The 24,069-nt window shown below is 38.9% G+C and overlaps 1 protein-coding gene across 4 annotated transcripts in view; it reads right to left on the reverse strand.

Moving 5' to 3' along the window:
- Nucleotides 1-24,069, reverse strand: part of ORC4 (origin recognition complex subunit 4) — a 693,897-nt gene that overhangs the window by 141,499 nt on the left and 528,329 nt on the right. For all 4 annotated transcript variants that reach the window (XM_044074865.1, XM_044074866.1, XM_044074868.1 and 1 more), the window contains exon 10: nt 23,730-23,816. In XM_044074865.1, the coding sequence (XP_043930800.1) occupies nt 23,730-23,816 (87 nt within the window). The remainder of the gene's footprint in view (nt 1-23,729; nt 23,817-24,069) is intronic.

Genomic DNA, 24,069 nt, shown 5'->3' on the forward strand with positions numbered 1-24,069 from the left:
AGTCCACCCTGGGACAAGTTCAAAGGGTGGCTTGGTTAAGGGTTGAAGCAATAGGGTAATATCCCAAGGAGAAGTAGGGTCCCTAACAGGAAGTCCAAGGAACAATGCGACCCTCAAGAAAACTTTGGCTAATTTAAGAGAAGTTAAGGTAGCCAGATTTTCTCTATCAAGAAAAATTGAAAATAGCCACTAAGTGCTCCTTAAATGAAGAGCAACTAGCCCCAGGATGGAAAATATATACTAGAAAGTCTAAGACTGTAGAGAGAGGGTCCAAAAAAAATCAAATTCCTTTGGGTGGCCCAAATAGAATAGAAAATCTTTTCCACTTACTTTTGTAAATATTTTTCTAGCAGATGGTCTCTGGGAAGATGCAAGAATGTAGACTATTAGGGGAAGAGATCCTGGACACGATAGCCATCACTGGAATTGAAGAAAGCAAACGGTTAACTTGACAGCCTGAATGTCCAGGTGAGGCATTCTGGATGGGTAAGAGAAGAGGTGAGGATTGTGATCCCAGTACAGAGGGAGGGTGAACCAAATGAGGACAGAGAAAGGGAAACCACACCTGTCAAGGCCAAAAGGAGCAAGGAGGATGACCAAGATCTTCCTCCTTGATGCTTTCTACAGGAACTTTGGAATCAAAGGAGTAGGGGGAAGGCACAGAAAACACCGGGGGGGGGGGACGTGTCAGAGCACCCCTTTATGACTCCCTCTCTTGGGATGATCAAGGCAAAGAAACAGTGTTGTAAGGACAGACAAAAAGATCACAGCATGGCCAGTCCCACTATCGGGTAGAGTGACCACTTATGAGGAAGATGGATCGATCTGTGTAACCTAACAGAACACAGGATTTCCTTGATGTATACGTTGCTACCGGAATGTGACTGGAAGATATAGTTCATTGCCACACTCTCATCGCTTCTCAACATAACGGTCAGGAATGCGATTCCCCCCGTTTGATTATATGCCAGACTACTGACATGCCGTCCATCTGCATAGAAACCATCCCTACAGGAAGCACGTCCTGGAAGGCCTGAAATACTAGAGCTTCCCTCATCTCTAGAGCCCTGATGTGAACTGGCTCTGCAAGGAAACCACATGCCTTTGACCATTTCTCCAATATAATACTCCCTTCCAAGCTGTGAAGTGTCCATAGTCACTGTGGCTTTGGAGGGGGATACAAACAGACAGCCTTGAGATACCTTGGGAGATTGAATCTACCACTGTGTGTCCAGCAAATGCTGGTCAAACAAATCTGAAAACTCATGGGTTGGTGCGTAATGGACCACTGCACTGCAAGTCTCCACTGAAGAAATCTCATGCAAAATCTGGCTATAGGAACACGAACGATGGAGACTGCCAATGATCCCAAAAGCTGGAGAATCAGTCTAGAGGGTGGTTTTGACCAGATAGAACCTGGTTTTGCATGGTGAACAATCTGTTCTCTGGCAGCCTTACTATTTGGATTGTGGTATGTAGACGGACACTTTTGAATTCCAATGTCTGTACCAGGAGAAACTGAGATTTGTCCAGAGTTACAGTGATACCAAACTGTAATCAAAGATGGAGCAGATGATCCCAGGTCGGAATGAGAAGAGGACTGGTAGGAGCAGTAATCAGCCAGTAGTCTAGATAAGGGAGCACTTTGAATCCTTGCATTCAGATGTGAGCTGCAACCAAGGCCACACCTGTTGAACACCCAGAGGACTGCAGTGAGACAGAGCATGACTCAGAACTGAAAGTGACTAGCTCCAGTCTGGAAATGGAGAAACCTTCTGGATCACCTGTCCATCATAATGTGATAGTATGCATCCTGAAGGTCTACTGAGCACATCAAGTCATTCTTCCAGACCACACCAATAAGGCAACCATTCAAGTGTGCTGATAAGGCCTCTTGAAGAAATGACCCCTGAAGCCTTGATTCTGCAGCCTCCTCTGCTGCATGGGTGACAACCGCTGTTAGAATTTTCCCCTCTCCAGGACTGTCCAGGGAGAATCCTTGAAACTTCTGGAACCAAAAGTTTCTTACCTCCCTTCTGGCTGTCAGACAAGAACCTCGGAAGAGTAGAAAATTATCTACTACAGAAATGGTTTTCTCATCTTGCTTACTTCTAGAGAAAGTGTTCTTCACTCATGGTCTGAAAGAGTCGGACCATCAAAAGTGGCACTTGCAAATGATGTTCTGAATGGCTCAAAGTCACACAAGTGCATCCAAGCATGTCTCCTTATGTAATGCCTGTACCTTCTGCTCTCGAGATGCCTTCAGTCTTGTTGGAACCAGATGCACAGAGGAGTTCAACAGGGACTAAAGGGTGGTCAGCTGCAAGTCCACAGTTTTCTTGCCCACTGCAGATATGAACCTTCAGACAGATATCCTTGAGACAGACTTGGAGAACTCCTTAGTCAAATCTCTCTGAAATCGTGTGTGCCAGATAATTCAGTACCCTCAAAATGAAGGCAGCTGAAGTGTAAACTCTATTCCCAAACTTGCCCAATGCCCTAAAGTTCCTTTTAGGGGGATGGAGAGATGAGTGTTCCTTTCAGGTTGGCTGGTGCAACCTACTATGGCATCTAATGCAGGGACCTTGCTCCAATGTTGGCTATTCTTCGGTGCACAAGAAACTTATCAGGTTAGCACAAAATGGGTACTGCCACATTCATCTCCTTCCTTGCCCAATGAGAAATTAAATCCACCATTGCATCAGTAAGAGGGACCACCCAAGAAGCAGCTGAGCCAAACCTAAAGGCCTCGAGAAACACAGATTCCTCTTGGAAGTGGGTTTCGGATGACCAACTTACTTCCTGTCTCAAAACTTCTAGGATCACCCCAAATGAGATGTCCTCGAACAGTGATTGGGGGACACTACCCTTTAATGGAAATTTGTCTTTGGGAAATGACTCCTGTGGGGAGTCAAAATCCCTCCTCTTGCACATATGTTTCAGAGGGACTTTTGTGGTGGGATGCTCCTGAGAGGTCTCAGGAGAATGGGGGGGGGGGTGGATCCAGAATGTATGGGATAACAGCAGCAGGAGCTGGACCCAAGGCCTTTCGCAGGGGAATAGGCAGAGCTGAGAAACTAAGGGAAGAAATGGAGAGAGCTCTGTTGACCACCTTGAAGGCAGAAGCCAATGGGAAGCCCAACACACCAGAAGCAGCCGAAGCAAACTAGGCTGATCCCAGGAAATGATTCAACTCTGCTCAAAGATGGACATTGGTGCCAAGCTATCACCAAAACTCTAACAGGCTCTAATAGCGTTCAGAGTTTATCTTTGATCCCCAGTAATGGTGCCGATGCTTTGGCTGTGAGATCCTTACAGATCTGAGGTGCTATTAGGACTGGTTCAATCAGAAATGTCGCCAGAGTGGAAGATAACCAAACTTTGGATCAGATGAGGACAATACCTGTTAAAAGCTCGAATTCAAAAACATCCAAACCAAAAGAAAGGTCAGGGTAGTAATGACCACAGGCAGGGGTGAAGGGCTGAAGTTCACAGTTCGATGGGGGTCGGAGCCAGGCAACCCCCCCCCCCCCAACTGAATTTTGGTCCTGAGGGACTTTCCTATCATCCTATCCAAATCTGTTTCTGTCAGGCTACTGGGAGACCGTACTGATCTGACGGAGGATAAAGTAATGGATGTCTTGATCTATGCGCTGGTCTCTCTTGCAAGAAAGGGGCACAGTCTCTGGGAGACTGGCTCCTGTGAAAATTTTAGCTTCTGGAGCAAAGCCAAAGACGACACTGACAGGAGGAGTGGTCGGGGAATGTTTCCTTGGCTCTGCCCTTTTCCCTGGGCTTGTCATCACTCTTCTCCCCTTTGGGTCTGTCTGATTAAGTTTTAGCACGCAAGGAGTCTCCAGAATCAAGACATAGCTTTGGATGGTTTTCTTGCAAGGGCTGGTTCTACACAAGTTTATTGCGACATCCAATGATGGCCTGCTGGCCAAAGATAGTACAGATATGGCCTTTATACAGTTGGGCAGCGCCCAAACCGTATACACATTTCAGATGGGCATCTTAATTGAAAATCTTGTGGTTGCAGGCCATACATTTCTTAAACCCAGATGTCTTGGTGACCATGGTAAATGGGCACTCTGCTAAGCTAAAGCAACAAAAGAAAGTCAATAACAATAATAAAGTTACAATACCAATAACATGGAATTACCCCCAAGGTAACCCCACACTACCAAGGAAGGACACCAAATGTGCAAGTAGTAGTTTTTTTTTTTTTTGTTAAAGAAAAATAGTCCAACAATAGAAAGACTACTTATGTAAGAATATATCAATATCTATCTATATATCTATAATGACATCTGAGATAATCTTGTGGATATGAGGGGATTACAGGTAAGGGTAGGGTCACAGCTATGGATCCTAAAGTCTAGACTTGTCAAAGTTGGATCAGACGTCCGATCTGAAGCCCCATATGTCAAGGAACTGAAGGAAGAAACAGCATCAGATCATTCAGTTACACCAAAAATTACCATGAACAGGACATAAAAGACGAGGAAAGCTGAGGATAAACATATATTGTACAGTAGTCCTTAAGTTCTGTATTGGACAGATATTAGTATTCCAGCACCAGATTATCTATCTGAACAACACAACTGTTCCCATTTGAAAGCATAACTTAACCTGAAAAACAGGTTTCTTGTTACAAGGAGGACTCAAATTGTTTGCAAAAGCTACATGAATGAGACTGAAACATGAAATGCAAAGACTTGAAGATTTGGAGGACTACATAATAATGCAAAGCAATGAAACACTAAAGGAAGTGGCTGAAGGACTAGAGAAGGAAAATAATGTTTCACACTACTTAAAAAGGGGCAATACAATCACCCATGTACAAAATATCCCTTGATCCTTGTAACTCTACAGCAAAGATTCAATGAAAAACGTACATGAACCTAAAGTTCCAAGACAAGAACAATATGCTTAATCAAAAAGGCAGCACGACTGATTAGACAAGCAAAATGCCATCTGATTGTACTTATTGATGCAAAGGGGTCCAGCTGAGGAGTGCCTCACAGAAAAATCAGGCCTCAAGATAACCTGTTCAGCCAGCTACCATTCACGTACACACAAAATCCAACATCAACAATTAAATTATAAAATCTCCTACTGTACCTGAAGCACTTGAAATATACAGCCTTTCTAAGGGGCAATGCTATATAGCAAGAGTGTTGTCTTCTAAAGAGTTGATATTATTACTCCCTGGTGCTGTTTCATCCAAATCTGGACTACACTAGAGAGCTGAAGGTCTGAAGGACTTTTCAGTGTCATCAAGACAGGAACAATTATATGCAACTTAACACTTCCTAAGTTAAGCTTCCCCTGGGTGTGGAGAGGTGCCAGTCATCAAAATCAAGAGTCAGGAGGAGGAAAGAAAAGCCTCTCCATCAATTCCACTCTTCTTTCACAGAACAGAAACCTAAAAACTTACCTGACTAAATGATGGTGACAATGATGACTGAGAGGCCAGTGACTGTTAGGAGTCCATGTACAATCTGGTGAAGTCCATGTTTTTCTCTTCACCTTTTCTTAAACTTCAAGTGTATTAATTTACACATTATTTACAAGACCATTGCGAAACTGACTGTTCAGTACTTTCTTCCTGTTATGAACCAAGGGGACAGGTTATTCACCACTGACACGAGTGATGCTTCATTTTCATATTCCCATTCATTTGGCCAACAGGAAGTTTCTCATGTTTCAGACTTGGGGCCAGAAAATTTAGTTAGACACATGCCTTGTATCTTTACAAAGTGCCTTGTCCTACAGCAGTATGTTTTTGATGTATGGGTAACTTGCATCTTCCATTACCTAGATGAATGACTGCTAACAGCTGCTTAAAAATATCAGTTGATTTGGGCCCAGGATGCACTCCAACCAGAGTTTCACAACCTGAATGTGGCAGTCACTTTGGATCTTTCTGGAATGGGAAAAACTGAAATGTCTACAGTGACTTTTGCCACTCTAGCAGTTCCTTTCAATTAACTTCTCATTCTGCTCTATGGAACCCAGTTTTATCCCCTGCATTTATGAGAGATGTTAATCTTTCTGCCACATTTATTAGTGGGAGTTAAAGGAGTGCTACTATGGACAATCTTGAAATACTGAAGAGTGTTTGGTCCTGCTCCAGATGCTGAACATTCATCTTGTCTATGATCACATAGTTCCATGCCAGAACATAGAGATGAAGCATCCTCCATGCTTTACCTCCTCCTGGGTGATTAACAGTAGGCTAAAAAAGAAAACAGGCATTCTGGTTTGAAATGCTGTATAGATTTAGAGGGGAATAGTCTTTGACTGATGGAGCTTCTTTTGTTCTGCTTGCTGTGGCTGAAAAGCTGCTTCTTTGGGTAGGGTAAGTGTTTTGAGGTGCTGCCTATTCCTTTTATAAGTACTTTCAGCATCACCGATTTCTTCATCTTAAACAAGTGATGAAGACAGGAAAGCTCCTGTCCCTCCTCTTCCCTTGAGACTGTTAGGGGGGTCTTTGACACACATGCTTAAATTTCTGTGAGCAAAAGCAGCACTCTGCAGCTGCTGTTACATCTACCATCTATTTTTACATCCGTGTCTGCTTTTGCTGGCCAATTTTTGTGTTTGCTGATATGGTTTTGGCCGTGCACTCCCCCGTGCATAGGACTTTGTTTGGAAAGATCTACTGGGAGCCCAGACATGCACACTTATGATAGTCTCCTCAACACATCTCAAATTCTACTACCCACTGTGTGGTATTCCGCATCTGCATGTAAACCTCTCAGGTACTCTTCAGCTTCTCCAGCATCTTTGTTTTTGTTTCTGAATGAAGAAAGCTATGCTACCGTTTTCTGATGTTCCAGAGATAAAAATATAATTAACTATAATTTATTTTACCTCCAGCATTTTAGTTCATACGTTGGTTAAGATTAAATTCTTAAGTGTGTTTGAGGAACTGTTTGCCTTGCAGAAGTGCAAGAGATCAATGAGGGTAGAATATATTATGACATAAAATGCAAGACATACGTCTCCACCCCAAAGCAGCCTCTGGTAACCAAGTATCTTTAAACCAGTAATCTTTTAATTAGGAACCTCTAGTGCCTTCCTCAATGCGAGATACATTTGGACAGGAGTTGTCAAAAGGGGCACTGTAATCTAATCTAAAAGAGTTTTGGAGGTCACTGGTTTGTGGTTTTTTACTTTATTTGTTGTTTTATTTTATTGTGGTATCTTGGATTGTGGTTCTTATGGCCAATGACCCCAATTTGGATTTACAGAGACTATTTCGTGATGATCTGCCTGATTCGCAGCAGAGAATGGGTAATAATTTTCCTTTACATCCAACCTCTGGAGAGGCTGGTTCTTCACATTTGGAGGCTGTTATTGGATCAGGCAGTAATCTAACTGAACCTTCCACCATTTGACAGAGATGGGAAGTGAAACGGAATGACCGTTTATTTGACCCTTTTTCTACAGTCAGGAGAAGATATGTTGCTTCTATGAGTTTGGAAATCAAGGTACTTTGCGATTCCCTGGAAAAATTGTTTAAAGAAACATCTGCATTTTTGAATATTCAGAGTCTTTTAAAATATCAGGAACTTGACATTACACCACGGGATTGAGAGCGTTTAAAGACCATTCCACTCCTTTCAATCTCCAGGATAAATTAGACATTAACTTTCACAAAAGGTGGGTGCTTGCAACTCACAAATGTACTTTAGAATGGATCTCCACATTAGTGGAACGTTATAGGGTAAAACAGGGTGAGCTACGTAAAGAAATAAATTCTGCTTGTAATAAACTAATCACTCAAACTGATCCAGAATTTTTGGACAAAGTATTACGTGATATTAATGTCAAATTAAGAAACCATGAAGAAGAAATCACAGCTGGAAAAAAGAAAACACTGGTGTGGAACACCTGTGATAATGACAACGGTAATTCCTTCTTATCCAAAACCAATCGCAAGAGAGCATCTTGTCATGCGTCTTCTGAACGAGGAAGTGGACAGTCAGATCAATGTTCTTTTTCATCAGCGGTGTCAACGAATGAGTCCGCACTATCTGGGGAAGAAGAAAGTGTACCGGTGAGCAACAAAACAGACTTTCCTTCATTACCAAGACCTCAGAATTCTGAGGGTATGCAACAGACTTTTTGGAACTCGACGAATTATGGCCCAGGGGGGTTTAATTCGAAAAAGCTCCAACGTGAAGGACAGTCGACTACTACTTGGCAACAATCTAATTATTAACAACCAACGACCACAGCAACACCAGTATTCTAAGAAAGAACAGTTCTTCTTACATTGTTAATTTGTCTGGATATTCGTTAATTAATGCTGAAACAGCAGTCAGAGTGTGGACTGAAGTTTATTCCTTCTGTCATTCCACGTTTACATGAGATCAAATGTAATGTATATAAATTTATAAGAAAGCTGCAACTAAAATGTTTTTTCATAATAAAAATGAATTGTTAGTAGATGAAGAATTTAATGAGGAAATTTGATTGAGTCAGGGAATGAAAGTTTTTATTCATGCGTTTCAGATGAACTGGTGAATGCTTATTATATGTTTGACACTAGTAAGATAAACAAATTATTATGTCATTTCATCAAATGTTGAATTTTTCTGTTGCATTGGAAATTGAAAATGTTTTAAAGATTTGAATAACACTGAGTATAATTTTACTAAGGCAGAATGGTCTGTATTAAAAAATCCAAGGGGGAACCATAACTTGATCTTTAAACCTGCTGACAAACGCAACAAGTTGGTTATTATGGATGTACAGAGTTATTTAGAGATGTGTTATACACATTTAAATGATGTTGATGTATATAAAAAAGTGCATATTTCCATGTATTTTATTTCTCAACAACAGTATTTGGAATTAGTTGATAAGGGTGTTAGGTTAGGGTATATTTCCAGGGAGGATGCCAAAAAGAAATTTAATGTAGATCAGGCATGTATGGCCTGTTTCTACTGTCTACCTAAAATACATAAAAATTTAGAACATCCCCCTGGATGCCCGATAGTTTCAGGGAAACAGTATTTTTTATATAATATGGGCTGTATGTTGCATCATTTATTGTTGCCGAATGTTTTGTCACTACCTGCTTATGTAAAGGATGTGTTTGATTTTCTGGATAGGGTTGCAAATGTGTCATTGAATGAAAACATGTATTGGATTACAATGGATGCCAGCAGCCTCTACACCAATATTTCACATTCATTTGGTATGGAGGCTGTTGGATTTTTTCTAGAAGAATGTCCTGCCACTGAATTAATTTTGGAATTGTTACATTGTTTGTCCAATAATTTTTTTGAATTTAATGGCGAGATATTTTAACAACTTCGAGGTACAGCTAGGGGGGCAGCTTTTGCCCCCTCTTATGTGAATATTAGCATAGGTCTGTTTGAGTATGAATATATATACAAAGCTTTGTTTTATAGTAAATTTGTCAAACATTATGCTCGATTCATTGATGACCTAATTTTTTTTATGTGAGGGGGAGAAGATGAAGTAGATAATTTTATTGATAGTCTGCAGATAAATAGATTTGACTTGATAAAACAAAGTACTCCCAACAGAGTTAACGCCTCACCATGTAAAATGAAGAAAATAGTAAGTCCAACAACAGCACCACATATGAGGCGACCAGGCTCACTTGATTTATCCAGATTACTCAGTGTGTGTAAAAACAAAGATCTTTTATTCACATAAATCCAACAGGTTAGCGCTTTCATGTATTGCTTCCTCAAACCTTAAAAATTTGAATGCAACAGTTGCGATTTTTAAATACTGCAACAATCAAGGGCCAAGCCCTTCACTTGAATATTAAAAGGGAAACTACTTCATTATACACATACTGCTAGATGACACAATATAAAACATACAAATATACATATTCTATCCCTAAACATTAAAACTAAAAAGCTGTCATATTAAAAAATATGACAAACAATCAAAGCCTTCAAATAAAATGCTTCAAATTGGGCATATGTTCAAGAATTAAGCTGGTCTACCTAAAACATTCCCAGTGACTACACTTACATATTGACCATTATACATATATGTATATAGAAAAAATAAATATAAAACTTCAGTGCAGTTCAAAAAATACATACAACCTACAAAACAAATTCAACAAGGGACATGAATATACACATATCACTATCCATACAAAACATTTGATTCAAAGGAAAACATGGACACAAACTCATCATATCTTATCTAGAAAACCAATAGTACGTCCAATTCCAAACTGACACCTACATTAAAGCATTATCATATTGCCTTAATCGCACATAACATCACAGAACTATGCATATAACAGAGGTGAAAAAGTCAAAACATCCTCTCAATGCACTCAAGAGGCTAGTGAGAAACAGCCAGACTCCTAGATCTCAGAATAGGTTTAATAGAAGCTCTCTCATTAAGGCCATAGCCTTTATCAGCTCTTAGCCTTACTATCCAGTTGGTTTCTTTCCTCCGTATTATTTCTAATATTACACTCCCTAATTATAGGCTGCACATAATCTATAACCATAAATTTAAAATGTTCTTGCCCAAATGCTAAAACATGTCTCGTTAAAGCATTTTGCATGTACTTCACTCTAATGGCATACAGATGCTCCGTCATCCTATGCCGGAACAATCTGTGTCTTACAGACATAGAATGAGGGGCAACCCTGACACACTGCCAGATATACTACATGTGAACTACTACAATCAGCTGACACCCTAAACCTATAAATCTGTCCAGTATCTGGAGGTATAAACCTGTTAGTAGTCAAAACATGTTGACAAAAATTACAGTGGCCACAAGATGTAGTCCCTGTACAATCACCTATACCTGGTCTATGATGCTGTTGACATATGACATATTTATTCTTAAATCTAAACATCGGAGTGTCCCATACAATATCTTTGATGACTGAGTCTATAGTACAGACACGCCAATGACGGTTGATAACTATAATAGCACCATTGTATAATACATCGGTATCCTAATACCAGACTATATTTCTCTATTGATTTTGGCATTGCTATTATTTTCAGAAAAGTATGGGGCAGCTCTCTGTCTATAGATATCCATGTCATTGAGGCCTGCCTCTATCTCATCCTCCTTATACCCACGTGTACTCGCAATCTCTCCCTAAACATATCCAACTCAGATCTAAAGCCATAATCTGTGGCATTAAGGTGGGAAATCCTCATCCCCTGACCTTTTATGATGTTTTTAAAAATGCACTGTGGGTGCATACTGTGTCTACAGAGGAGTGTATTCTTGTAACATTCCTTCCTAAAGACACCAGTAATAAGGTGTGTATCCATAACCCTTTCTACAAACACACCAGTTTCTACTGTCTACCTAAACTACACAAAAATTTAGAATATCCCCCTGGATGCCCGATAGTTTCAGGGAAACAGTATTTTTTATATAATATGGGCTGTATGTTGCATCATTTATTGTTGCTGAATGTTTTGTCACTACCTGCTTATGTAAAGGATGCGTTTGATTTTCTGGATAGGGTTAAGAATGTGTCATTGAATGAAAACATGTATTGGATTACAATGGAGGTCAGCAGCCTCTATACCAATATTTCACACTCATTTGGTATGGAGGCTGTTAGATTTTTTCTAGGAGAATGTCCTGCCACTGAATTAATTTTGGAATTGTTACATTGTTTGCCCAATAATTTTTTTGAATTTAATGGCGAGATATTTCAACAATGAGGTACAGCTAGGGGGGCAGCTTTTGCCCCCTCTTATGCGAATATTAGCATAGGTCTGAGTATGAACATATATATATATATATATATATATATATATATATATACAAAGCTTTGTTTTATAGTAAATTGTCAAACATTATGCTGGATTCATTGATGACCTAATTTATGTGAGGGGGGAGAGGATGAAGTAGATAATTTTGATAGTCTGCAGATAAATAGATTTGAGTTGAAATTTGATGGTATACAGAAGGGTAAAATGGTTTATTTTTTAGATGTGGATTTGGATATTTCTAGTCCTACAGGATTACATACTAGAGTACATAGAAAATTTGAGGGTAATATCTAAAAGCCACGAGTTGTCATCCACCACATACAATAGAAGCTTTACCTTTTGGTGAGATAATACGGATCCCTAGATTCTGTAATATTGAATCGGAACTTAAGGAAGAACTTAAGAAAACTAGTAGTATATTTCAGTGTAGGGGATATAGTAAAGCAGGCCATTTCAAAGGCAGTATTTAAAGCCAGTAGTAAGTGGAGTGGGAATTCAGTTAGATCATATACATATGAACACAACTTAGTCAATTCTGTAACAGATATATATTTTACAACTGTATATAGTTGTTTTAGTGATATTTTGATTAATTTAGTAAAAAATTATTGGAATTTTCTGCAGTCTAAAAAAGAAATACATCCATGGCTCCCTAGACAACTTAAAGTGTCTTATAAGGTGGGGAGGAGTTTGAAAAATATGTTAGTCGTGTCAAATTTATTATGCCTCCAGTTAATTTAGATCCTATTCTTCCCTATGTGTGTACTCAGGTGTGTGGAAAGTGCAAAGCTTGTAAATATGTTACAAATAGTTTTGAATATATTAATGGAACGATATTTAATGTTAAAGGCAGTTTTAAATGTAATACAGAAGACATTATTTATGCCTTGAAGTGCCCTTGTGGCAAGTTTTATATTGGACAAGCAAAGAAAGCTTTTAAAGTAAGATTGTTGGAACATCAGGGACGTATACATGGGAGGTTTCTCATGTTTTTATCTTCCTTGAAAGCTTGCAGCCGAGACGTCAGGAGCAATAAAAGATTTCTGGAGGTCACTTGTGTTTTTTTTTTTTACTTTGTTGTTTTTTTTTTTATTTTATTGTGGCATCTTGCATTGTAATCTATAACTGGTTTAATTAAAGCTGACTGCTTAAGAATGATTACTTCTTTTAACCTAGATAAGAGGTCCTAAGATATATATATATATATATATATATATATATATATATATATATATATATATATATACATATACATATACTTAGTAATGATGCACCGCAGTGAGGACTTCCAAGACTGCTGCACACGGATAACCAGCTTAATTTTAGCTCTCCCAGTATGAAAATAAAAACAAGAAAAAGGAGTGCCACTGAAACTGTTACTGGATAAAATTTAGTTACTGGCTGGTTAAGTACACCGTCTGGATGCCAGCAAAGAAGAAATGTGGAAATGAAAGGAAATCAAACAGAAAAGGTGAAGATAAAACACTGGCTGGCAGGACTCCTGCAGCTGTTCAGCGAAAAACAGTTAAAGCTTCAGCTTTGGGTCAATATGACTTCCAGTAATTTACAGGATAAAAATAAATTAAATGTACTCAAAAGTGATTAAAATAAAGAAAACACCAAATGAATATGTCACCTCAAAAAACAAAAGGATGCAAAAAAACTGAAGATTAAACTAGCTCTTCAGATGAGCTGATAAAACTGCAAAAATCAGAGACTGAAATAAAGAAAAGGCTGGCCGAGTATTAGGCTTCTCAAAAACAGCGGTTTCAAAAATAGTACAGTTAGAAGATTGAGCACAGAGAAAACTTGAGATTTTCTGCTTTATTAGAAAAACTGGAAAAGAACAGACTAATTTTATGAAAGCACAAATAAACAACCAGATTGTGTTCCACAGCAGGGTTTAACTGAACGGGCACATCATGTGGATGCTTGAAACCTAGCCATGAGAAAACAGCTAATACCTATATTAATAGAGATGCAATTATACCAGCAGAAAGAGTTGTTCCTGACAAAACTGTGGCAGAAGGGAAAAGTATTACATATTGGAAACAGCAAAGTGTTTGTGAAAAATCATTATTCACTGTACACCAGGCAGAAGGAGAGGCAATGTTATCCCAGCAATCAGGGAATGTAGAGAGGCAGGTGTGAGATTCAGCTAGTTACATCCAGCTATCTTCAGAGGATTTTTCCTGAAGGATCAAATACATTTTCTGATGCAAAACAGGCTGAGGAGGACAAAAGTTTATCCAACAAAATATGAACCAGCAAGAAGGGGACTCTGCTTCTCATTCTTCTGACAAATCTCAGAGAGACATTGCCAGTGAAATATTTTCAAATGCTCTAAAGGAAAATGCTAGAGAAAAAGGCACAGCAATTCACTAGAAGAATCAGGAGTACACTGAATTTGAACCAATGTCTAGTGTTGTGAGATGGAGATGCTCAGAAAGAACAGTGAATACATGTGAGATTATAAATCAACAAATCACATTTCTGAAATATTGCTTTGCAGATAAGAGTTGCTAAAAAAAGCCTGGACTTCTGCTGACTTTGTTAAATTTGTGGGTGGACTGTAAAACATGCACCCCACATTGTCTTTAAAGTTTACAAGCACATTAACGGAAAAAAGTAACCATAAGTAAAACATTTTTTGCTCTTATTAGTATAAAATTTCATAATAAACTACATGCTATATTGTAAAGCAATTTTGTACAATGTGCAGTCAGTAGTATTTTAAACATGGGGATGGATCTTTTTAGTGACTGCTACAAGAGCTAAAGAAATTAAACTACTTTTTTAGTTTTAAGAAATATAGGTTTTACAGTATAGCAAGAGAAGAAAGGTTAGACAGAAGCAATGTTAAGTTAATATAATGCTGTAATCTTGGGTTACTGGTGTGGGGGTGGGCTGTAAAAGCATAATAATTATATTATATGTAACACTAAAATAACTTCCTTTGTTTTTACAAAGGTGAATGTGTAGATTAATGTCCCTGGCTTAAGCTACAAAGTTTTTTTTTTTGCAAGCAAATAGACTTGAAAAATGAGACAAAATGATGAGTCATAAAAAATGATATGCTTCTTGCATCTGCTGGAATATTGGATTTTTTTTTCTTTTTTCCCCATTAGCAAGTTTTCTCAGTGAGGGACAAGACATCTGCAGCTTAAGACAGTTAGCCAGGGGAATTCTGTACAGTCAGTTCTGTGTGAAATTTACAAAGACTCTTTCAAACATCTGCAAGTAGTATGCATTTTTTCTCTCTCACTGCTGTCTACTTTTACATGGAGTTAAGCTGTTTACAGGTGCAAACAATATTGTGAGTTCTTCGCATTCTTTACTGAAGGAAATGCAAAATGTAAAGGTACAATGACACAACAGTTCAGTAAAGTTTGAAATTATGTGAAGTGAATAAGAGGCATCAGCCTCCCTAGCATCCTTAATATTTTAATGCATTTAACAGAACATTGCATAATTTAATTTTATTTAAATGTACCCAGTACACTTTTACCTCGGGCTAAAAGTTAATACAAAGCATACAATCTTTTTTCACATCTAGAAGGAGAACAGACATGAGAAAAAAAAAAAAAAACAGGCGACAATCTAAGTGGGGACACAGGCTGTAACATGAACTTTAGAATGGGTAACACTAAACTTTAAATTAGGTTATATCTGTGGGTGCAGCTGCTGATTTGGGGCAAATGTTCCTATCTGGAGGGGTAAATTTCATTTGGTGAAAATGTACACAGTTTTGTGCATCTGTTCCAAATTAATAGGGGATGGGGGTGTTCAGAATATGTATTTAGGTTTTTGTTTAAGGGTTTTTATTAAAGCAAAGTCTTGAGAAATGAGAAATGTTCAAATGGATATGAGAAAACACAACTGTATAAAAGATCAGCCTGCCAAATATTAGTATGTGCATGCAATACAACAGATGGAAATACAGACTAAAAAATATCATGCAGAATTAAATGGGAACAATACCATAATGGCCACTCTATCCATAGTATCTTGTAATATAAAGAACCTTACAGGTATGGACAGAAAGGAAAATCATATTTCCTTTGAGTATGGAGTTAAATTAAGAAATGCGGAGAGCAAATAGCAATGTTGCAGGAGACGCATTTTGAATGAACTGAGCATGCAAGTTTGGCAAATAAAAATTCTAGAAAGGCTATCCAGCAGAATATCAAAGACAAAGGAAATGGGGAAGAACAGTAACACTGATTGACAAATGGGGCACCAACAGTGATAGAATAAGAAAATACAATAATGGTAGATTTGTGGTAGTAAGGGGCTAATGGCAAGGGAGGAAGATAAACACTTGCATGCATTTATATTCCACCACAAACTGCTATTATGGAGGTTAAGAAAGTTTGGGGAAAAATAAATTAGCTTTTAGCAAGGAATATTCCTTACAGATGGGGAATGGAACTTGATTTGCAATAGTGAGAATGTATCAGGGGACCCAAAAGGGATGGATATAACAAAATATGGTAGATTTCTGAAGAAATTTATGAAAATATTTAGTATGGGAGATGTGAATTCAGTAGTAGTAGTAATATATAGAGATTTATAAACTTGTCACAGACAGCACCACTGTTTCACCTCTTAAAAGTAAAGTATCTTCCAATCAAATATTTTATTTATTTATTTGCAGTTTGATTACCAGGGAAGTCCACTGGGCCGAACTGACCCATTTTCAGTGGAGGCCCAGTGAGAAAAGTTCCAAGATGCATTACACAATTTAGATACAACTGTTAATATTAGAGAGAACATTATGTAGAACAGTTACACAAACGCATTCAATATAATGCATAGTTAAATTCATTAAGCTTGAAGTTAGGGATCATGCAGTTTAATTTGAGGAAAACAGATGTGTGTTAGGTGTGGAAACAATTTACATACAAACCTTTTAAGAAAATGTAAATACGCTTTACATTAGAATGCTATTTACAATATTTACAAGGTTGGGCTGTGTGAGAGTAGCTGTAGGAGTGGAGAGCTTAGAGAGAAGCTATAGAAATTGTTAAGATCTTAGATAGGCTCATAGGAAGACAACTATGAGAGCTGTAGAGCTTGGGAACCAGAGAGAGAACCTCCTTGGACTAGGTCGGGTGAAGGCAGGTACATTTCCATTTAGTGGACATGTGTTTGAATAGTTGGGTTTTGAAGTTTTCTGAGTTTGGTATGATTCTTAGCATGGATGGAAGGGAATTCCATTTTGCCTAGTGAGAAAGAGAGAAGTTAGCCAGCAGGACATTTAGGTTTATGGATAGTAATGAAGTTCTGATTTTCATATCAGAGAGCTCTGTTGGGTGCGGGATATTTTGTTGGGTGAAATATGAGTCTATGTGCAGATCAATCTTCCTGATAGGCTCTCTAGTCTAGAAACTACACAATTAAGACTCCTCCACCTTTATGGTTAAGGTCTTCACCTCATAGACAAAGTACAATATTTGATTCTGACCTCTGGATATTGGCTAGGCTCAAAATGGCCCTTCAGGACAGCTAGCCTAATATTCATCAAACCACCAATACAAAAGTCTACTTCCAGTCTAAGCTCACTTCCACCGTCAACCTATCACCCCCCTCCCCCTTAATAAACTATGCTGTAAATTAATCTTACCTTTTCAGTCTCAGCACCTAAAATTTAGAAATCTCTATCCAAAGTTTAAGTCCTGTGAACCTGCCCAGAAATTCAGACAGCATCTAAAGCAATGATGAAAGATTTAAAATGTAAGTGCTCACTGAACGGTAGTGTCATCTGACCCTACAACCTAAAAATTCTTCCCTAAATAACTATTACATGACTCACCAACAGACTGCCAAAGCTATAAACATCATGATTACTCAAATCATTCCTTCTCTTTTCTTCCCTTCTATATACACACACACACACACACACACACACACACACACACACACACACACACACACACACACAGAGCGAAAAGTACAGCTGTGTGAAGAACGTAGCAGAAATGTAGATGCCTGGGTAGATTCACTGTTGCAGTCCTCACATTTTGGATTCATGCCTACATGTGGCCTGACTGGCAGGACCAAGTTCTAGAACTTTGCCATTGCCAAAAGCTTCAGTCAAGTTTCCTTCCACTAGAACACAAGGATGTTGGTGGTATAAGAAGTGCACTAATCCCATCTTCTGATCTTTTTTGCCCCTGCAGAAACCAGATAGAACACCTCACAGCTAAAGTCCCAGTAAATGAGATGGAACAGCCCTGTGTGCCGTATGTCCACTCCAGAAGTCTCCAACATCCCTCTCCAGGAAGTACATACAAAGAAGGGGGAGTAGGCCTGGTAATAAAGTGAGAGTGAAGGTACAGAAAAAGGATTAGGGTCTGAACCCATATGGCAAAGAACAAAAGGTCAAAAAAGGATTAGAAGTGCTAGTATCTGGAATGCAAGACTGATTTTAACTAAATATCTACATTTACTTTAAGTTCCTAACACCACTGTACTATAGAAATCATAGAATTTGCTACTGCAGTCCTCACATTTGGGACAATCCCCAACACATAGTGAGTTAAGGAGGTGGATGTTAGGAATTTTGAAATAAAAAGATATAGGATAGCAGATGCAACTCCTGGCCTGGTCCTGGAGGCTACTCCTAAAATGCAGCATTTACATAAGGTGTGAACAAATGTCCATGTTACTGTTTCAGGTATAGCCTGTGCGGTGACGCATCTGAGAAAGGCTGCAAGTAGCTGCAGTGGCCCTTGTGGAAGGGGTCTTGATAAGTCCTGGAATAACTTTACCACGAGACGAACAAAAAGCACTGAGCAAGCCATTTGGCAAGGTTCTGGATAAGTTCTATTTTGTTTATTGATTTTGCCTCTTTCCCTTTTGCATAGCAAACACCTGATCAGTTTTTTCTTAACTCTTTGGTCCCATGTTAACTCATTCACTCTAATGCAGCTCAGGAAGTTTGCACTGTAACTTCCAAAAGGCAGAGCCCAAGCCCCCCCCCCCCAAGCTCCCCCCACTTACTGAATTAAATTATGTCCTCACGTTTTAAACAAATGTTATGTTCACATCTCTAGAACAATAGGGGTTATGACAGACAGAAGTATAAACGGCAAACCCTTCAGTACAAACTATTTTTATAGTGATAGTATTCTTTAGGTTCTAGGTCCAAAACTGAATTTTACAAGTCACAGTAAACACAGTAACTATTATGTTTGTAATACTTCATAAGCGACTTACAATTATCTCAACAACCACTCAAGTTACACATACTATCAAGAAGCATTTTAATATCATAAAAACAACAGTTAACATCTCTTTATCTGTACTAGACAGAGGTTAAACATTAATGCAGTTGAGTTTGGCATTGTGCAAGTTTTAAGAAATATTTTAAAACCTTGTACACAGCATGGTTTTGGAATTATTGGTGCAAATATGAACAAGCAATATTTGATGCCTAAAGGCATGCATCTGGGGGAATCACTCTGATGTAATGAGGTAAGTAAAATCTCAGTTGTCTGTACACAAAGGGAATGAAGGGTCTTTTCTCCTCTGTTCTGTAGATTACGGAAGAAAAATAGTAAATGAATGGCTTCATTAAGGGCAGTTCAGAAACTACATTAGGCATAAAGGAAGAGTTGAGGTGAAGGGATACTCGGGTCCTGGTGAAAGACTAAGAAGGGTCTTTTGCATAACAAGGCCTGGAGTTCAGAAATTCTCCTAGCAGATATAGCCGTGAAAAACAGTCTCTTCTAAAACAGAAATGGGACAGAAGTTGAAGCTGATGGTTCAAATAGGGTTAGGTTCAAATTTTCTACCTACACAGTAAAAACACCATAGTGGAGCAACCTCTCTTCTTGGCAGTCTAAGATGAACTCCCTTTAGAAATGAGTGCAAATGTAGACCCATTCACAGACAGACTGAAATGACAGAAGTATGCACTTTTACAGAGGTACAAGTTAATCCACTTTGTAATGGTCTGACAGGTGTTCCAGAATCATAGCCAATTAGGTCAAGGTTCATGAACTGGTGAAACAGGGACAATCTATTTTGCTAGGCAAGACTTCTTTATTTTGGTTTCTTAAGCCTACCTCAATTTTAGTTATGTCATCAGAATGCATGTGTTGACCAGGAATCGATGTAAAATCATCTAGACTCTCAGCTTTAGAGTGGCCAAGTTGGAGTGTAAGACAAAACAAGTCATGGGCATTCAGAATCGTCAATTAGCTGAAAGATTTATTATATAAAGAAAGGTCTCAAGCAAACAATATAATGTCCATTACAACAGTAGGTACAGTTCCATGTGGGAGATGTAAGGCCTGTGGTTACATCAATAAGTTGACCACTTTTGAACATCCGGTCACACACAGGCAATTTTTGCTGAAGGGGAGGGCCACATGTCGCACCACAGATATAGTTTATTTAGCTGAGTGTAGTCATTGCCCCAGTTTTTATGTGGGGAAGACTAACAAAATGTTAAAAATAAGAGTATTGCAACATATATCCAGTATTAGGAATGGAGACATACATAATGCCTTGAGTAGGCATGTGATGGATAACCCCACACATAGGTTTACCTTTAGGGCAATAGTGAATGTTAAGTTAAATAACAGAGGGGGCGATGTAAAGCATTTGACTGAGCTGGCAGAGTCAGGTGGATTATTGAGTTGATGGCCAATCGGATGCCTGGACTGAATGATGTAATACCAGTTAAACCCACCCTCCAGAACAGGCGGGTTTTTTACCGACTGCTATTGGATATGGTTTATTTAAAAATGTACTGTTTCAATGAGAGCTTTATCTGATGAAGGGAAGTGTCCCGAAAGCGCTCATAGTGTGATTTTATGTAATAAAGTTTTAAAAGTTTTAAGGAATAGCAGTGTCCAGCCACATTTTTTCTGGTAATACTAATTGGACTTTGGTACAGCACAGGATTATTTATTTGTCTAATATAGGAGTGAAAGCCTTCTGTTTTTCCTCATCCTAGCCTCCCAAGTTCCCCGAATTTAATCAGTAAAAACAAAATGAAAACTCCAGCAAAGCTAGAACATCCACTGAGTGACCTCCCAACCCTCTTGTATCAGAGGCACATGGAATATATGCAAATGATTCTTATGAACATCAGGTGTTTCAGCTAATTGACTATTCTGAATGCCCATGACTTGTTTTGTCATTTCAATGGACAATTTCAGGCGAATAAAGCCAAACTCCACTAGCTGTGGATACTGGATATGCATATTTTGGCCTTGTTAAGGCCTCATCAGCAGAGCACAAGTAGTGTGTTTGACTAAGAATTAGAAACACAGGGCTGTTATACCCAGCTGATGCCCATTATCATTAGGGCCACTGCAAAAATAACCCAAACAACAAACTAAAACAATGAGTGAGATGGTCACTGAAAAAAACAAATCAGTAAAAACAAAATGAAAACTCCAGCAAAGCTAGAACTTCCACTGAGTGACCTCCCAATCTTCTTGTATCAGAGGCACATGGGATACATGCAAATGATCCTTATGAACATCAGGTGTTTCAGCTAACTGGCGATTCTGAATGCTCATGGATTGTTTTGTCGTTTTAATGGACAATTTCAGGCCAATAAAGCCAAACCCCACTAGCTGTGGATATGCATATTTTGGCCTTATGACCTCATCAGCACAGCACAAGCAGATTGTTTGACTTAGCATTAGAAACACAGGGCTGTTATACCTAGCTGATGTCCATTATCATTAGTCCAATATATTACTGATTGTTTTAGTTTGAAGTTCTCTGAATTTGAATAACTCCCATATACAAGTCCCCCAAAGCTAGGTCAAAGGAATCCATGTGTAGGGTCTTTGTGGGCTTGGGTACTTTGAAGGTCTGCCATGGTTCAGACTGCTATCCTATCTACCATGAGATCTCCTTTCTGATTGATGGTTGGAATGGGATGGGGGTGTCTAATGAAGGAGTATACTGGCAACATTTGTGTCTTAAGTACTACTGAAGCTTCCTCATCTAGATGCAGGCAAGTGGTATCACTAGGATGCAATATGCCATGCAACTCAACAGTCTGAAGAACTTGCTAGCTGTAATTTCCTTTTGCTGCAATTTTATTTTTCCAGTTATACTGCCAGATGGGACTCCTCTGGCCTCAAGAAGGAAAGGCACTATGTAGGGTGGTGGTGTCTAGACAAGCCCCTGAGACCAGGTTCTTTGAGTGAGTCAGTGTTTATTTGGCTCTGTTGATTCTGAGACCTAGATTCCCGAAGCAGTTTAGGTTGAACTTCCAAGCCTTGAGAATATTCTGCAGCGACTCCATTAGGATGAGACAATCATCTACATAAAGTAAATCTGGATGCCCTCTGTCCTGTAATAGGCAATTACTGGAGCTAGGCACACTGTAAATTATAGGTGCAGTAAATAAGCCAAAGGGCAAAGATATGATGGGGAAATGTTTTCTCCCTGTTGCAAATATGAGGAAGTTTCTGTGACTTCTGACAATAGAGATATGAAGGCAGATGTCCACTAGGGTTCAGTGATCACAAAGGCCTGAGGTGGAAGGAATGGTAAAACGCTTTGGGGAGCTAACATTCTGAATTCTGGTACTATAAGAAAACTGTTTGCATATGACAGGTCAAGGAATGGGCCTTCACCCACCTTTTTTTCTTAGAACAGGAAGAACATGAGTAGAACCCTTGCCATTCCCCTTCAGCTGTGACCCTTTGTATTGTCTAAAGAATGCAGGAATGAAGCATAAATGATCCCTAGGAACTGATAGAATAACTTGATATTTTGGAATTGTAATTTGTAGCCTTTGTGAAGAAATGTTTAACATTTACTAGTTTTGGGTAATGTTTTCCCCACTTTCTGTAAAGGCAACAAAGTGCTCACAAACGTTTCTGAACAGAAAAAAAGATAAATGGGGGAAGGGTAGTGTGATCTTTTGAGGCTGACCTGGAGGATGGGAAATAGCAGACAGCCTAGCTCAGTAATGACAGATCCCAGCTCAGAGGGCTCTCAAGCTTCTCTTTAGGTCCTGCTTGCCATTCTCTTGGGCTTGCCTTTTTTTTCCTTTAGCAGGATTGGCACTGTCTTACTTGGGTAGAGGGGCCATGTTTTGGCTGGGTGATTCCAGTTGAATTTATGAGCTGCAGCCTGAGGAAAGTTGCTTTAGAGACTGCACAGACTTGCCCTTTTCCTCCAGTTCCTTGAAAACTCCTTGAGAATGTCTGGAGGGTCAGAATATGAGATCCTTGTCCAAACATACACAAAGGAGCTCCATCTTTTTATGGTCTGGTGGGGGCAATTTCCTCAACCAGGTACATCTCCAAGTAATAGATCATGCAGGTGCTGCCTTGCATGGTGCATCATAACCACATTTCTTCGAGTTCCTGGCCTCCTGTGAACAATACAGTTTTTAACTTTAACCAAACCGTCTGTAGCAGAATTACTGTCATGATCAGACATTAGCTATTTTAAAATCTGCAGAAAGAAAACTCATCTAAGGGCTACTTCTCTGGCTCCCGGAAGCAGGCTAGACAGACTGACAATGCTCTTGGAAAAGACTAGGAGCAATACAGCATAGGAAGGAAGATCTGAAGATGGCATCAGCCAATGCAGTTCTTAAATCATTGATGTCCTAGAGTCCTGTGAGCCCCTGACTTTGATATCAACCAGTCCCAAAATTGTTGACCATCTACCAATTCTGTTATATAAAACATTTAAGTGGTGCTTTAACCTCTGTGAAAATTTCAATCTGTATATTGTCTTGTAAATTAGCAGCCCTATTTCTATGCTGTTTACACTTTTTACCCAGGTTCTGCATAACAAATCAGTAGGCTACATGGTATCGGTATGCATATATAAAAACTTTTTCATTGACTAAACTATTTTATACCTTTTCACTTAAAATATGAAATATATACTTATTTTTAACAAATGATTCAGACTGTCATTCTTCAACCAAATTGTCCATCAAAAAGGCATCAAATCTTTACCAACAGAATGTGCAGTGATCGAAGATCTTTACTGGAGTTAAACTGTTTCTGAAGAACATCTTTCACTGTCTGATCCTTAGAAAGAGACTGAAAAAAAAAAAAAACAGAATTGATTTTACTTACAAGTGTCACCTCCTCTCAAACACAAAACTACCGATTTCTGATGTTTATCAGAAAGTTACCACAGTTAATAACTTCACTCTGCCACACAGGTTTAAACACCTACCTTCTCGATACTGGATTACCAGACTGCAGGTAGTGACGGTTACATGCAATTCTTACTACCATGTTGTAATTTTCACCATATTATCACATAGTGATTCTTGCATGTGCACATGCT

The sequence above is a fragment of the Protopterus annectens genome, chromosome 6.part0 (assembly GCF_019279795.1).
Source record: "Protopterus annectens isolate FY-2018-M chromosome 6.part0, PAN1.0, whole genome shotgun sequence".
In the NCBI taxonomy this organism is placed as follows: Eukaryota; Metazoa; Chordata; order Ceratodontiformes; family Protopteridae; genus Protopterus; species Protopterus annectens.